The sequence below is a fragment of the Phyllobates terribilis genome, unplaced genomic scaffold (genome assembly GCF_046119375.1).
Source record: "Phyllobates terribilis strain yellow unplaced genomic scaffold, ASM4611937v1 Scaffold_1__5_contigs__length_1240528914, whole genome shotgun sequence".
NCBI lineage: Eukaryota > Metazoa > Chordata > Amphibia > Anura > Dendrobatidae > Phyllobates > Phyllobates terribilis.
Genome location: NW_027362761.1, coordinates 431,092,696 through 431,110,329, shown reverse-complemented (window position 1 = coordinate 431,110,329; position 17,634 = coordinate 431,092,696). Strand labels below are relative to the sequence as shown.

General features: G+C 41.7%; 1 protein-coding gene across 2 annotated transcripts in view; it reads left to right on the top strand.

Annotated features, from left to right (window-relative positions):
• The window catches only part of FER (FER tyrosine kinase), a 340,421-nt gene that overhangs the window by 192,042 nt on the left and 130,745 nt on the right, over positions 1 to 17,634 (top strand). For both annotated transcript variants that reach the window (XM_073677555.1, XM_073677564.1), the window contains exon 14: positions 3,589 to 3,711. In XM_073677555.1, coding sequence (XP_073533656.1) covers positions 3,589 to 3,711 — 123 coding nt within the window. The remainder of the gene's footprint in view (positions 1 to 3,588; positions 3,712 to 17,634) is intronic.

Below are 17,634 nucleotides of genomic sequence, written 5' to 3'. Positions count from 1 at the left end.
CGCTCTCAGATGCACAGGCTAAATGTTGGAGATGACGGGCAGAGGGTGTCCACTTGGTGCCAGGCGCCACTGTTACCAGTTTTTGGCTGGAACAGTAATAGCCAAATGGCCACATCAGGCCCGTATGCCGCACTTTGCCCTGATTTTTTTTTTTAAAGAATTGCTTGTCAGTTCTCTGATGGAGGATGTTGTTGCCTTCACCTTTACTTTGGGTAACTTATTCTGGAAACCCTTTTACCTCTTGAGAATCTTTTTGGCTTTGGAAAACCTGCAAAAATATGATGATATGGTCAAAATACTCACTTGCCTAATAATTGTGCACACAGTGTATATGAAAGTGAAATAACTTTCTTAAAGCCATTGTATCCAGCATTAGCAGTAGTGGTTAATCACTTAGTACTTGTATTTTGGGATGAGAAACAAGTGTATGAATAAATAGTATCTGCAGTTTCTGTGATATTTTTATTCCAAAGTTATTATTTTTTACAGCCCCAATACTTGTCTTGCATTGATTTTGTGACTAAAGACATTGTGTCTGTAAAAAAATAAAGAACTGATGACTGCAAAGTGTAGTAAAAGAAATCTCGAGGCCTTAAGTAATGTAAACATAGGAGGACTAACACCCGTATGAAATTAGGGTGCTGCACAAATATTGAAAATCAGTAGAAAAAGACAGTACACATGGCACTGTACTCAGCTGTATGAAACGTTTTTATTTTTCTTGGAAATAGTAGAGCATAAATTAGTACTGGACAACCATTAAAAACTATTAAAACCTGAACTTAAAAATCAAACCACAATGACATAAGATATGTTGACAGTTATAAAGAATGTAGAAAATTATATAGTATATATAATATCTAATACACGGAATATATACCATGTACTTGGGGCATTAACCCCTTTCCGACTTGTGCCGTACATGTACTGCACATGTCAGGTCTCTACATTTGGTGCGTGCTCCGGCGATGAGCCCACACCTTTCCGGGGACACGATCGTTGATCTGATCAGCTGTCATGTGCTCCTAACAGCAGCTATGATTCGCATGATCGTATGAATCGCGATCCACCCTCCACTGTTAACATGTTAAATGCCGCTATCAATCTCATAACATAGTAGCTGCTGAAGGACGTCACTCGTCCCACCCATTGGCGCCCTTGTCACATGACCGTGGGTCGCCGATGGGATGGCATGACAACCCGGGGTCTACAGGAGACCCCTGCGGTTGTCATTGCCGGGAGTCTATGAGCGCCGCCCAGCGGTCGGCGCTCTTAGTCACTGAGCATTTCTGCTGCACACAGGCGATCTGATCATCGCCTGTGTGTAGCAGAGGCGAGCTGGCAATCGCAGCTTCTAGTCTCCCAGGCAGACTGTTGAAGCAAGGGAAAAGGAAAAAAAAAAGTTTTAAAAAAAGAAAATAAAAAAAATATATATTAAAGTTTAAATCACCCTCCATAGCCTCATTCAAAGTAATACAATAAAAAAATCACATATACACATATTTGGTAAAGAAAAACCCCCCATTATCAACAGAAATTAAAGATGATAGATAACACTATGATAAAAGTAATAAAAATTATTGGAGGAGAAAATATTATATCGCGAAAAGTAACAAGGGTGGTACTGATAGGGTGTCACATCATAGTAATATATATACAACAAGCAAAAAATGTTCCCAACACAGTCCTGATGGCATACTTAATCAGAAAGGAAGGTCAAAGATGGTCCCAGCCACCCTCTCAGCACATAATAAACCCATGCACAATGAATGAATAGCACATGTTATATTGATACTTAGGATAATTTCATGTTTCCATAACCCGATGCATTTCCCCCCTCAATGTTTCGGGGTTCATCAGGGGATTCCTTTAAAAAAAAAAATAAAAAAAATGGTGCACTGCTACAATGAGCATTCGAGGCTCCAGTAGCAGTGTACAAACTGTGGTGGGACGCTATTGTTATTACGATCTATATAGAAGCCTTTTTTTTTTTTTTTTTTTTTTTTTTTTTTTTTTTTTTTTTGCTGGGGCTCCAGGAGAGCACTGGGTGTTTGCCAACAGCTTCTCCAGTAAGAGCAGAACAAGCGCCCCTCCCCCCTCTCTGGTGCAGACAGTGGAGAAGACCTAGAGCAGCACAGAGGGAGGGGGAAAGTTTGTTCCTTTTCAGTCCATCTGATATTTATCTTGTGGGAGTGTCCCTCCCTGTAATATAGGCTGGATATGAGCTGAGCTTTGTGTCTATCCAGGATGTTGTCTTTATAAGTTCATGTATCAGCATAGTTTCTATTCTGCACCTATTTTACACTTTATGGTATGTGCCCACAATGCAGATTTGAAGCAGAAATTTCCTGAGCATTTCTGCTTCTTCTTGGCAGAAAAAAACGCATGCGGATTTTACACGCGTTTTTTCAGCGTTTTTACATGCGTTTTTTTTCAAGCGATTTTAGCATCACTTGGAAAAGTGCTTGACAAGTTGGTCACACAATATAAATCCATGCAACCGGCATGGATTTATATTGTGTTACCAACTTATGAGGAAATTTCTACTATCAAATGATTTTTACTATCTAAAGTAAAAAAAAAATTGGAAAAGTTAAAAGAAATAAAAAAAAACCTTATACTCACCTCCCCCGGTTTCCTCCCGGCAGTGTCCTCTCTCCTCGTCGTCCCGCGGTGTACTGGCAGGACCTGCGGTGACGTCATTTAAGTTAGCTGATGGTCACGCGACCATCTTCTGACCGCTGACGTCAGCGATTGCGTGACCATCAGTTGACTAAATTACTGATAGCGCTGGGGTCCTGGGTTCAAATCCCACCAAGGGCAACATCTGCAAGGAGTTTGTATGTTCTATCCACATTTGCAATGATTTCATCTGGGTTCTCCGGTTTCTTCTCACACGCCAAAGACAAACTGATAGGGAATTTAGATATTGTGAGCTCCAATGGGGACAGTGATAATTATTTTTGTAAAGCGCTGTGGAATAAATGAAATGGCAAAATAAATTAAATTCAGTGGCTACTGATTTAATATTTTTAAGCAATCTATCTTTAATGGCAGCTGCAAACATAGGATTTCACTGTTAGGTGGTGGTCATCACAACTAGCCAGTCACTCTGCCAGGCTCCTAGTCAGTGCCACATGTGCTGCCCTGAATGGTGGCACTGGCTGATTTATGTAGATGATTGTTTTTACAAAATTGCAGTATTAAGTGATTGCCACTTCTTAGGGCAAAACTCAACATTTCCCTTTTATCCTGATTTTCCTTTGTTTCCTCCATATTGCTGACAATGTTATACAGTTTTAATTCATTTTTATGAATCTATGTTGAATTATTATAAATAATTTTCAGAAATTACAGTCTGGTAGCATGAAGACAAATGTACTTTTATACTGCATTGTTTTTTTAATGTAATTTTAAATATTTTCTCCTTGGTGTATTAATATTCTACACTACAGGAAACTAATGGGGAAATATTAAAAGTTCAATCATTGCTAGATAATTGAATGCTTGTGTGACTAAACATCATTTTATTTTTTTCTCCCATTCTCAAATTGTGATTTGTTTTTTTTTTTGTTCCCCTCTTAACAGAATTTATATAGGTTTGAAGGAACTGGCTTTCCAACGATCCCACAACTTATAGAACATCACTATACTACCAAACAGGTTATAACGAAGAAATCTGGGGTGGTTCTGTTAAATCCAGTTGTTAAGGTATGTATATATTTTCCCATGCGGTGTCATTTGCGTTGACTTGCAAAGTACTTTCTAATGTTATTGATAAGCGGTGACTTTTGGCAAAACAGTCTGAGAATCCTACCAATCTGTAGCCTTGCCGACTTTTGTAAGATTTCCTTTTAAACTGGTAAAAAGGAGGAGCTCTTGCTTGTAGATGCGGTTTTGGAAATCAAAGAAACAATTTGGTGGTGACAGATTGAGAGATGGAAATGTGCCAGTAAAAAATGTAAGGCACGTTACAGAATTGGGATGCACCAAATTTATGAAACTTAATTTTAATCTTTGTTTATTACATGGATGCTAGAATATTTCTATTACCTTACCATTAAAGAAGTGGTCCAAAACTAAGTTATTATAATCCTAAATGTCTGTCTATTTAATGTCTTAATCTAATCTATTTTTTTTTATTCTTTACTGAAAATTCCCTATTGCTCCCTCACTATCTAACTTCTTTATTTTTTTTACTTACTTAATTTTGATGATGCTTCGTTTGAGAACTCCCAGTGAATGCTGGGATATACAAACGAGACCTTCTTGGTGTTGTCTGTTTCAGGGACTTGGCTGGCGAGCACGCATCGGTTGTAATTACGACATGTGCTCAGTAGGATCTTGTCACTGTGCAAAATTCTTTTTAATGCACAGTGACAGTGCACTCCCACGCCAGCTTTGATGAGAAGTGACGAGCCGGCAAGAGTGTGCACGGTCAGTTCACATTGTAAGGAGATAACCTGGCGAAAAGAGACCAGCCCTGCTCCCAAAAGTATGAATACTTGCAGAGGCAGAGCTGGTCGCTGTTTGCCGGGTTTTCTCCTTAAAATGTGCACTAACTGTGCACTCTCTTTCCTGCTCGCCACTTCTCATTAGAGCCAGCGAGGGAGTGCGCTGTCAGTGTGCCTTAAAAGAATATTGCACAGTGACAAGATCCTACTGAGCATCCATCAGAACTGACAACTGACACATGCTCAGTAGAGCAGGGACTAGCCCAGCCCCTGAAAAGTACATCACTGATGACGCTTTATTTCAGGGTGGGGGCAGATGTTGCAGCAGTGACCCCCAACCTCAGCCCTCTAATGATGTCTCGTTTGACTATCCTAGCATGCACTGGGGGTTCTCAAACAGAGCGTTATCAAACAGGAAGTTGATTATAAAATAAAACAGATATAGTAGTGCGGGAACTATAGGGAATTTTTAATTAAAGTATAGTAGAAAAGAAATCAGATTATGACATTAAATAGACATTTAGGATTAAAATAAATGTTCGTTTCGGACACCGCTTTAAGGCCAGTATTAGCCTTTTTATGTGCAAATGGAGGTCTTTTTAGCTCCATTCTCTCAATATGTTGACCTGCCAATTTCATAGCAATTTGGACTACTCAATGGTAAGTACGGTATATATCTTGGAGAAATCCTGATCTGTAAGTAAAAGAAATCACGGGCCCAGGGAACAAAATGCACACAGCGCACAGAGTCTGGTACAGATGTGTCCCGTCTTTATTAGACTGAAGCGAGTTTTTACATTACTTACAACATAGCGTCTCATTATGCTTTGACCTTCACGAGGTAGCGGTATGTAGGAATCCAGACTTCACAGGATGTACCGTTCTCATCCTCGAAAGAGAAGTACATTCCTGCAGTGTCTCTTCTGACTTTAAAGCCGTAGATTGGCCTTGCTGTCAATTAAAGGCATTAACTCTGCTTTCTGTACTATTTCTAATATACCATATATCATTCAGTTGTAAAAACATTTTAACTGATGTTAGATTTACAGACCATGGACTTCTGAGGTCTTGCTTTTTATTTTACGCATTTCGTAGTCATTAATGTTTATTACTGTTATATTTGCCTTCGTCCTGTAGGCTGTGAAAATAAAAAATAATCATAGCTTTGCTCTAACTGCTCCAGCAACGTCTCTCTGCTGCTGTGGTAATGTACTGTGACGTCACTGCTGTGTCAACAGATGGCAATAGGGAGGCGATGCTGCGGAGGCAGGAGGGCAACGAATGAGGAGTTTGCTATTTTCACAGGTCTCAAGTGGTGATGAGCGAGCTTGCTTGTTTAACCCTTTCACAGAGCGTACTCGGGTGCTTACCGAGTATCTTCGTCGTGCTCGTGTATTATGTTCGAGTCCCTGCATCTGCATGATTTACATCTGTAAGACAGCCTCAACACATGCAGGGATTGCTTGTTTGTTAGGGAATCCTTACATGTTCTCAGGCTGTCTTACAGCTGTAAATCATTTAGACGCAGGGACTCGAACATAATATACGAGCACGCCGAAGATGCAATGTATGCACCCAAGTATGCTCGGTTAAAAGGTTAAACGAGCATGCTCGCTCATCACTGGTCTCAAGTAGTGTTGAGCGAGTATGTTCTGTCAGAGTATGCTCGGGCCGAGCTCCAAGTATTTACAGCTGCTCGGTGATATGGTTGAATCGCTCCCGTGGGCATGATTTGCAACTGTTTGACAGCTTTATTACATGTGAGGAATGTGTAAGAAATAGACATTCCTCACATGTAGTAAAACTATCAAACAGTGGCAAATCATGCACACGGGAGCGATTTAACCAGATCACCGAGCAGCTGTAAATACTCGGAGCTCGGCCAGAGCATACTCGGCGAAAGGGTTAATAGAACATACTCGCTCAACACTAGTCTCAAGCCTTTCGGGGTATTACATTTTTGTTCTAGAAACTTCTTTTCCTATTAACTTTTCTTGTAATGAAGATTTGAATCCAAAATTGAAATTATTAGAATGATACTTGTTTGATTTTTACTCTTGTACAGACAATTATCAATTGCCCTTTGAAGCCATTGATAATTCCACAGTTTGTACCTTTCACTTTGCTGTGACATTTCTATTTAATAGCAGTTGCAGGAGATCAGCGCATGTGAAGAATTCTGTAAAGGACAGGTAGAAAGTCATTGTGACCCCACACAAGGAGCAGAAGTGAACAATGGGACCTCACTGTTGTTCTCTAAACTCTGCTCTTTGATTACCAGCAGCTACGGAATAAATAATTATTAGATATATATGAAGTTTTTAGTTCTGCTGAATAGAAACGTGTTTTATGTCTGCAAGAAGAAGATGGGGAATCTTTTTATTGTGATACAGTTGTTATAATTTTTTGTGTGCTGCTATAAATTGCGCCCTGCCGTATTCTTTTATCTGGAAGACGTATAACACTTTAGAGAGTAATGGAGTGTTATTGAAGGGTGACTATTCACACGGAGGTTGTAAGGCTATGTTCACACAGAGTTTTTTGTGGAGTTTAAAAAGCATTTTGTCTATCTGCACACAGCATCTTTCATACACTGTTGGAACCACCGAAAATTTCAAGCCGAAAACGTCTCAGGAATGCGCCGTTAAGTAGTTTCCCTGAAGCATCTCCTCTGGCGGCTTTGCCATCTTTTATGCATTGCTATCTTTTTTATAATGTAAACTATAACTAGTGAAAGCTGCCCAATGGATGAACAGCTACTTTTAGCCACTTCACTGTTTCCAAATCCTGGAGCAGTTAAGAGGAGACATGAGACATGCACATAGCACTGTGCTGTGTATAATGGACATTTTTAGTAGCGCTTTGGCATTTTTTTTTTCCAAGTAGACTCCAGGCGGTGTTCATCTGAAAATGATATTGTGTGCACTTACCCTTTTGCAGCATTTTTGCAGCCCTTTTTTCAAAATGTCTTAAAGGGAATTGGTCACCAGGTTTTTGTTTCCCTCTTTTGAGAGCTGCATAGTTAAGGTGCAGAAACCCTGATTCCAGCAATGTGTCACTTACTTGGCTGCTTAAAGTAGTTTTGCTATAATCACGGTTTTATTTGCTGCAGATCTAGCAGTTCTCTGAATGCTGAGCTCTGTATAACCCCGCCCGCAGCACTTATTAGCAGTTTTCTACATACACTGTGCTTAGGCAAAAAGCTGCCTATCACTGGCAGGGGTGGGGTTACACAGAGTTCATGAATATGGAGGACTACGTGTCAGCAGATTTGCTAGTCTTCTAATGATAATCACTTGCTGATGACAGTGATTTTATACAATCTACAGCAGGGTTTTCAAACTTAAACACAGAGGGCCAAAATGAAAAACTTGGACAAAGTTACGGGCCAACCAGTGTACAGACTAATGGGCCCCACATAGTCCTCCATACAGTATAATTGGCTCCACATAGTCCTCCATACAGAATAATGGGCCTCACATAGTCCTCCATACAGTATAATGGGCCCCACATAGTCCTCCATACAGAATAATGGACATCATATAGTCCTCCATACAGTATAATGGGCCCCACATATTCTTCCATACAGAATAATAGCCCCACATAGTCCTCCATACAGAATAATGGGCCCAACATAGTCCTCCATACAGTATAATGGGTCCCACATAGTCCTCCATACAGAATAATGGGCCCCACATAGTGCTCCATACAGTATAATGGGTCCCACATAGTCCTCCATACAGAATAATGGGCCCCACATAGTCCTCCACAAAGAATAATGGGTCCGACATAGTCCTCCATACAGAATAATGGGCCTCACATAGTCCTCCATACAGTATAATGGGCCCCACGTAGTCCTCCATACAGAATAATGGGCATCACATAGTCCTCCATACAGTATAATGGGCCCCACATATTCTTCCATACAGAATAATAGTCCCACATAGTCCTCCATACAGAATAATGGGCCCAACATAGGCCTCCATACAGTATAATGGGTCCCACATAGTCCTCCATACAGAATAATGGGCCTCACATAGTCCTCCATCCAGTATAATAAGCCCCACATAGTCCTCCATACAGAATAATGGGCCCAACATAGTCCTCCATACAGTATAATGGGTCCCACATAGTCCTCCATACAGAATAATGGGCCCCACATAGTGCTCCATACAGTATAATGGGTCCCACATAGTCCTCCATACAGAATAATGGGCCCCACATAGTCCTCCATAAAGAATAATGGGTCCGACATAGTCCTCCATACAGAATAATGGGCCTCACATAGTCCTCCATACAGAATAATGGGCCTCACATAGTCCTCCATACAGTATAATGGGCCCCACGTAGTCCTCCATACAGAATAATGGGCATCACATAGTCCTCCATACAGTATAATGGGCCCCACATATTCTTCCATACAGAATAATAGTCCCACATAGTCCTCCATACAGAATAATGGGCCCAACATAGGCCTCCATACAGTATAATGGGTCCCACATAGTCCTCCATACAGAATAATGGGCCTCACATAGTCCTCCATCCAGTATAATAAGCCCCACATAGTCCTCCATACAGTATAATGGGCCTCACATAGTCCTCCATACAGAATAATGGGCCTAACATAATCCTCCATACAGTATAATGGGTCCCACATAGTCCTCCATACAGAATAATGGGCCTCACATAGTCCTCCATACAGAATAATGAGTCCCACATAGTCCTCCATGCAGAATAATGGGCCCCACATATTCTTCCATACAGAATAATAGCCCCACATAGTCATCCATACAGTATAATGGGCCCCACATAGTCCTCCATACAGAATAATGGGCCCCACATAGTCCTCCATACAGTATAATGGGCCCCACATAGTCCTCCATACAGTATAATGGGCCCCACATAGTCCTCCATACAGTATAATGGGCCCCACATAGTCCTCCATACAGAATAATGGGCCCAACATAGTCCTCCATACAGTATAATGGGTCCCACATAGTCCTCCATACAGTATAATGGGTCCCACATAGTCCTCCATACAGAATAATGGGTCCCACATAGTCCTCCATACAGAATAATGGGCCTCACATAGTCCTCCATACAGTATAATGGGCCTCACATAGTCCTCCATACAGTATAATGGGCCTCACATAGTCCTCCATACAGAATAATGGGCCTCACATAGTCCTCCATACAGTATAATGGGCCCCACATAGTCCTCCATACAGAGTAATAGCCCCACATAGTCCTCCATACAGAATAATGGGCCCAACATAGGCCTCCATCCAGAATAATGGGCCCCACATAGTCCTCCATACAGTATAATGGGCCCCACATAGTCCTCCGTACAGAATAATGGGCCCAACATAGTCCTCCATACAGTATAATGGGCCCCACATAGTCCTCCATACAGAATAATGGGCCCCACATAGTCTTCCATACAGTATAATGGGGCCCAACATAGTCCTCCATACAGTATAATGGGTCCCAGATAGTCCTCCATACAGAATAATGGGCCTCACATAGTCCTCCATCCAGTATAATGGGCCCCACATAGTCCTCCATCCAGTATAATGGGCCCCACATAGTCCTCCATACAGTATAATGGGCCCCACATAGTCCTCCGTACAGAATAATGGGCCCAACATAGTCCTCCGTACAGTATAATGGGCCCCACATAGTCCTCCGTACAGAATAATGGGTCCCAGATAGTCCTCCATACAGAATAATGGGCCCCACATAATCCTCCATACAGAATAATGGGCCCCACATAGTCCTCCATACAGAATAATGGGCATCACATAGTCCTCCGTACAGAATAATGGGCCTCACATAGTCCTCCGTACAGAATAATGGGCCTCACATAGTCCTCCGTACAGAATAATGGGCCCAACATAGTCCTCCATGCAGTATAATGGAGCCCAACATAGTCCTCCATACAGTATAATGGGTCCCAGATAGTCCTCCATACAGAATAATGGGCCCCACATAGTCCTCCATACAGAATAATGTGCCCCACATAGTCCTCCATACAGAATAATGGGCCTCACATAGTCCTCCACATGGCCCCACATGATCCTCCATACAGTATAATGGGCCCCACATGGTCCTCCATACAGTATAATGGGCCCCACATGGTCCTCCATACAGTATAATGGGCCCCACACGGTCCTCCATACAGAATAATGGGCCCCACACGGTCCTCCATACAGAATAATGGGCCCCACATGATCCTCCATACATAATAATGGGCCCCACACGGTCCGCCATGCAATATAATGGGCCCCACATGGTACTCCATACAGAATATTGGGCCCCACATAGTGCTCCATACAGTGTAATGGGCCCCACATAGTCCTCCATACAGTATAATGGGCCCCACATAGTGCTCCATACAGTGTAATGGGCCCAACATAGTCCTCCATACAGAAAAATGGGCCCAACATAGTCCTCCATACAGTATAATAGGCCCCACATAGTCCTCCATACAGAATAAATGGCCCAACATAGTCCTCCATACAGTATAATGGGTCCCAGATAGTCCTCCATACAGAATAATGAGCCCCACATAATCCTCCATACAGAATAATGGGCCCCACATAATCCTCCATACGGAATAATGGGCCCCACATAGTCCTCCATACAGAATAATGGGCCTCACATAGTCCTCCACATGGCCCCACATGATCCTCCATACATAATAATGGGCCCCACATAGTGCTCCATACAGTATAATGGGCCCCACATAGTCCTCCATACAGAATAATATAATGGGCCCCACATAGTGCTCCATACAGTGTAATGGGCCCCACATAGACCTCCATGCAGAATAATGGGCCCTTAATAGTCCTCCATACAGTATAATGGGTCCCACATAGCGCTTCATACAGAATAATGGGCCCCCACATAGTGGTCCATACATAATAATGGGCCCCACACGGTCCTCCATGCAATATAATGGGCCCCACATGGTCCTCCATACAGAATATTGGGCCCCACATAGTGCTCCATACAGTGTAATGGGCCCCACATAGTCCTCCATACAGTATAATGGGCCCCACATAGTGCTCCATACAGTGTAATGGGCCCCACGTAGTGCTCCATACAGAATAATTGGCCCCACATGGTCCTCCATACAGATTAATGGGCCCCACACGGTCCTCCATGCAATATAATGGGCCCCACATGGTCCTCCGTATAGAATATTGGGCCCCACATAGTGCTCCATACAGTATAATGGGCCCCACATTGTCCTCCATACAGAATAATGGACCCCACATAGTGCTCCATACAGTGTAATGGGCCCCACATAGACCTCCATGCAGAATAATGGGCCCTTCATAGTCCTCCATACTGTATAATGGGTCCCACATAGCGCTCCATACAGAATAATGGGCCCCACATAGTGCTCCATACAGAATAATGGGCCCCACATAGTCCTCCATACAGAATAATGGGCCCCACATAGTCCTCCATACAGAATAATGGGCCTCACATAGTCCTCCATACGGAATAATGGGCCTCACATAGTCCTCCATACAGAATAATGGGCCTCACATAGTCCTCCATACAGAATAATGGGGCCCCACATAGTCCTCCATACAGAATAATGGGCCTCACATAGCCGTTTCTGGTGTTGCGGACTAAATATAACCACCCTGCGGGCTAGATTTGGCCCATGGGCCGGTGTTTGACATGTATGATCTACAGCAAGCAGCCCAGTAAGTGACACATTGCTGGAATCAGGCTTTCTTCCTTTACATTAAGCTGCTCTCGGATTTGTTTAGCGAAAAACTTGGTGACAGATTCCCTCTAAGGGGAAGGAAAAGCTCCAAAACTCATAAGTGTAAGTGATTAACCAGATTTTCTGTAAAAATTCATAGGAAGGGTTTTTAAAGTGTTTTTTTAGGAGGATTTTGTAGCTGATTCACTGTGTGAACATAGCCTAAAGGTAGATTGAATTAATTGAATTTAAAAATATATATAGAGATTGATCGATAGATATATTTAATAAGAAAAACAATGTTTGCACAACTTCTTTCAGATCAGCTAATTGCTGTGGAAGTGCCCAATGGATTGGGAATAGCAGAGTTTTTATAGCTTTCTGCTTTGGCTTGTAGAGCTAAGAACAAAGCAGATGTGTTCTTTAAAATGTAACTACTGTATAAAAAATGAAAACTGAGGTGGATTTTTTATTTTATTTCAGACAGTGTTAGTTATCTGTGGTCATTTACCATGACCCATATATGTCAAAAATAGTCTGAGAAGTGGTTGGCGTCCGAGGTCAGCAAGTACTCCATCTCCTGCGGTTTGCATGCATTAGCCCTGTGCCGTCGCCATTTATGAGCTAGTTTTCTCATTCTCATGCTGCATTTTTTTTAAAGAGAATGTAGAGTGCATAATGTATTTGATGAAGTGTGTGCCATGCATTGTTTGCAGCTTTCCGGTTATCTACCAGCCTAGACGACTTTCTGTATTTATTGTTTCTGATGCAGAATATTATTTGACTATACCTTTGGTCATTTGTACATATTGTATAAATACCAATGTGCCGGATATTCGCGGAGAGTAACGTTGTCGCCGGATCATTTATTATCTCCTTGATAGAAGTGCTCCAGGAGTTCTGTGCCTCTTGTTCTCCATCACTGCTATCGGTAGATCAGCATGTTATGATAAATGATGCCAGGAAGTCTCGTTCTTATGACAGATGGTGCGCATTGATGATTTGATAACTATGAAGCGGTTAGATGCTCCAGCGTCGGGCTCCTTCTGAGGACACCAGCTTGTACTCTACATACTTTCTTTGAGCTCTTTTTTTTCCATCTAAAAGAACCATGAGCCTAAAATACAAGAAGCGTTTGATCCAAGCTATTCATCGCTTTGTGAGAACTGTGGGGGCTGCTGGGCACTTTGACATGACAAATCAGTTCCCAACAGTCGCTGAAACAGTAAACTACTTTATCTTCAACTTAAGTTTTGCAACTTAAGGAATATTACATGGTGCTTCCTGAATTCTGACTGCTAAACCAGCTCTTTAAAATGAAGCTATCATCAGGAAATGACCTATTGATTAAACCATATTTTTGTGTTAAATGTATTTTAAAAAAAAAAAATAGGGATTGTTTTTTTTCATATTACAATCTGTATTAAATATAAAAATTAGAAATCTTCAAATTTTCACTTTGGCCACTGGGACTTTTTTAGACTCCTACTTTCTCTAGTTTCAGGAAATATCACATGTATATAGCTACAATAGTCAGTTTCTAACCCTATCTTTTGTGATGAAGCATCTAATGATCCCGTGTAAAGGTCATTGTGAAGGAAGGAGCCCAACATCTGCCCAGGGTCAGCTGTATCACCTACTGTGATTAGTGAATCCTGTGTTATCAGCTGTGTATAGAGGTCTTACCTGTCACTGTAATCCTGCCTCTGATGATAAAAAACTCCTGTTAACTTTTCCTGAAAGGGCAGAAAGTCAAGTTACCTCAACCCATACATATTAAACTGTCGGCCAAACCCATCGTATATCTACAGGTTTGGTCGTCGGTCTAATGTGTATGAGAGCCCTAATTTCGGACTGCCGATCGTATTGTCTTCCAGAAATGAGCATACATGTCTGGCTACTGCTCACTGATGTGGAACACAGGCGCACTCGACCGAACTAGCACTCCTGTAAATGAGTGCCTACCGAGATGGCTGTCAGCCAACCAGTTGTTTGGCCGACAGCCATCTAATGTGTATAGCGACCTTAAAAGGAATCTGGCTCCAAGACGTAGTGGAAGAGAGCCTGGTTAAAGAGATGTCACCTACTGGGCTGTGTTTTGCTGCTTTAATATAATTGGTGTTTTATCAGCAGAAGATTATCACTAGAGGACAACTGGCCTAGTCCAACCACGCCCCCAGCACTGATTAGCAGCTCTCTGTCACTATACAATGTACACAGAAAGCTCTGAGCTCTGCTAGTTCTGCAAAAGAGAAAATTGTAATTCTATCACTACTGCTGTACTGAGTAAAGGAAGTGATACATCGCTGGAATCTGGGTCTGTGTTCATACTGCATGCTGCTGTCAGATTACATAGCAAAAACCTGTTTATTGAGCCTAAAAAAGCCCCAGTGGCCAGTGTGTAAATTGCGAGATTACTAATTTTGTTTTTTAATAGATATAGTGGTACGGCAAAAAAAAAAAAATTAACAGAATATTTTTTAATCTAAATGTAACACAAAAACCTGAGTTAAACAATAGGTTATTTTCTGATGATGGCTTCCTAGTAAAGTGGTTTTCCCACGAACAGAAATGAATTTTATTGACTAGATCTTGAAATAAGAATAAGTTTCACATTAGGAAGTGATTAAAACAAATGTTCCTGTGCTGAGATAAACTAATAAATGTGCCCCTGCTGTGTACTGTGTAATGGCTGTGTCTGACCGTGCAGGAACATGGTCTGATCGTACAGGAACATGGTCTGATCATATCACATCTCCTGGGCAGGGGAGGAAGCAAAAGAGTGTACAGATATTACAGCATGGGATCGCAGATGATACTTTCTGTGAGGTAAAATATTGTTTAAAAAAAAGTCAGTGAAATGTTTTACCTCACAGAAACAGTTTATCTCCGCACAGGAACATTTTTTTTAATTGCTTCCTATGTTGGACCTTATTTTCATTGCAAGATCTAGTGAATAAAATGAACTTTTGATAGTGGGAAAACCCCTTTAACACTTTTACAGCCCAGGGCGTACTAATAAGTACTTGCGCCCTGGGCTTTAATAGCCAGATACGTATTAGTACGCCCTGGCGATTGTGCCCGCGCACAGGCTGTGCGGGCGCGATCGCTGCCGGGTGTCAGCTGCTTGTCACATCTGACACCTGGTACTATGTTCTGGGAGTGGTGCCGCACTGCTCCCTGTATGCTGCGATCAAAGTCGATTGCAGCATTCCAGAGGTAAGCGCTGAAACTCACCTCTTCCCCGGCGTTCCGCGCTGTTTGAAGCTGGGTCCCATGGTGACCCGGATGTCGTCATGTCAACATCCGGGTCACCAGACTGCCAGAAGATACTTTGATCATGCACAGTGCACGATCAAAGTATCTTCTGTCTCTGCAGCGCTGACATCCTGTATAGCACAGGGATGGTGCTCCATCCCTATGCTGTACAGGCGATCACAGTAAAAAAAAAGTGAAAGTCCCATAGTGGGACAAAGTATAAAATTAAAAAAAATGTTAGAAAAAAAAAAAAAATCCCCCAAAAATTTAAATATAATGTGCCCTACAATAAATAATATGAAAAGAAAACAATAAAAGTACACATATTTGGTATTGCCGCATCTGGAACGACCTGACCTATAAAACTGTTCCACTAGTTAGCCCCTTTAGTGAACACGGTAAAAATAAATAAATAAAAAATGAAGCAAAAAATGATGTTTTATCATCATACCGCGATAAAAAAGACGAATATAAATAAAAATGGTACCGCTGAAAGCATAATGTTGTCCCACAAAAAACAAGCCGCCATAAAGCTCCATCAGCCGAAAAATAAAAAGTTACAGCTCTCTGAATAAAGCGATGCAAAAAATATTCTTTTTTCTATAAAATAGCTTTTATTGTGTAAAAGCGCCAAAACATAGAATAAATGTGGTACCAGTATAAACGTACTGCCCCCAAGAATAAAGCTGCCTTATCAATTTTACCACACGCAGATCAGCATAAAAAAAAACAAAAAAAAAACAAACAATAACTGAATTGTTGGTTTTTGTTTATTCTGCCTCCCAAAAGCTGGAATAGAAAGCAATCAAAAAATGTCACATGCCTGAAAATGGTACCAATAAAAACATCAACTTGTCCCGCAAAAAAACAAGCCGTCACATGACTGTCGGTCGAAATATGGAAAAATTCTAGCTCTCAAAATATGGCGATGCAAAAACTAGTCTTTGCAAAAAAAAAACAAAACGGCTTTTAGTGTGTGACAGCTGTCAATAATAAAAACCCGCTATAAATCTGGTATTGCTGTAATCGCACCAACCCGAAGAATAAAGTCGTCTAATCACTTAAACTGCTGTTCAAAAGTTTGGGGTCACCCAGACAATTGTGTTTTCCATGAAAACTCATACTTTTATTTATCAAATGAGTTGCAAAATGATTAGAAAATTTAGTGCAGACATTGACAAGGTTAGAAATAATGATTTTTATTAGAAAGAATAATTTTCTCCTTCAAACTTTGCTTCCGTCAAAGAATGCTCCCTTTGCAGCAATTACAGCATTGCAGACCTTTGGCATTCTAACTGTTAATTTCACCCCATGCTTCCTGAAGCCCCTCCCATAAGTTGGATTGGCTTGATGGGGACTACTTTTTGTGCACCGTATGGTCCAGCTGCTCCCACAACAGCTCAATGGGGTTGAGATCTGGTGACTGCGCTGGCCACTCCATTACAGATAGAATACCAGCTGCCTGCTTCTTCCCTAAATAGTTCATGCATAATTTGGAGGTGTGCTTTGGGTCATTGTCCTGTTGTAGGATGAAATTGGCTCCAATCAAGCGTTGTCCACAGGGTATGGCATGGCGTTGCAAAATGGAGTGATAGCCTTCCTTATTCAAAATCCCATTTACCTTGTACAAATCTCCCATTTTACCAGCACCAAAGCAACCCCAGACCATCACATTAACTCCACCATGCTTGACAGATGGCGTCAGGCACCCTTCCAACATCTTTTCAGTTGTTCTGCATCTCACAATGTTCTTCTGTGTGATCCAAACACCTCAAACTTTGATTCGTCTGTCCATAAAACTTTTTTCCAATCTTCCTCTGTCCAATGTCTGTGTTCTTTTGCCCATATTAATGTTTTCCTTTTATTAGCCAGTCTCAGATACGGCTTTTTCTTTGCCACTTTGCCCTGAAGGCCAGCATCCTGGAGTCGCCTCTTCACTGTAGACGTTGACACTGGCGTTTTGCGTGTATTATTTAATGAAGCTGCCAGTTAAGGAGCTGTGAGGTGTCGATTTCTCAAACTAGAGACTCTAATGTACTTGTCTTGTTGGTCAGTTGTGCAGCGGGGCCTCCCACTTCTCTTTCTACTCTGGTTAGAGCCTGTTTGTGCTCTCCTCTGAAGGGAGTAGTACACACCGTTGTAGGAAATCTTCAGTTTCTTGCCAACTTCTCACCTGGAATAGCCTTCATTTCTAAGAAC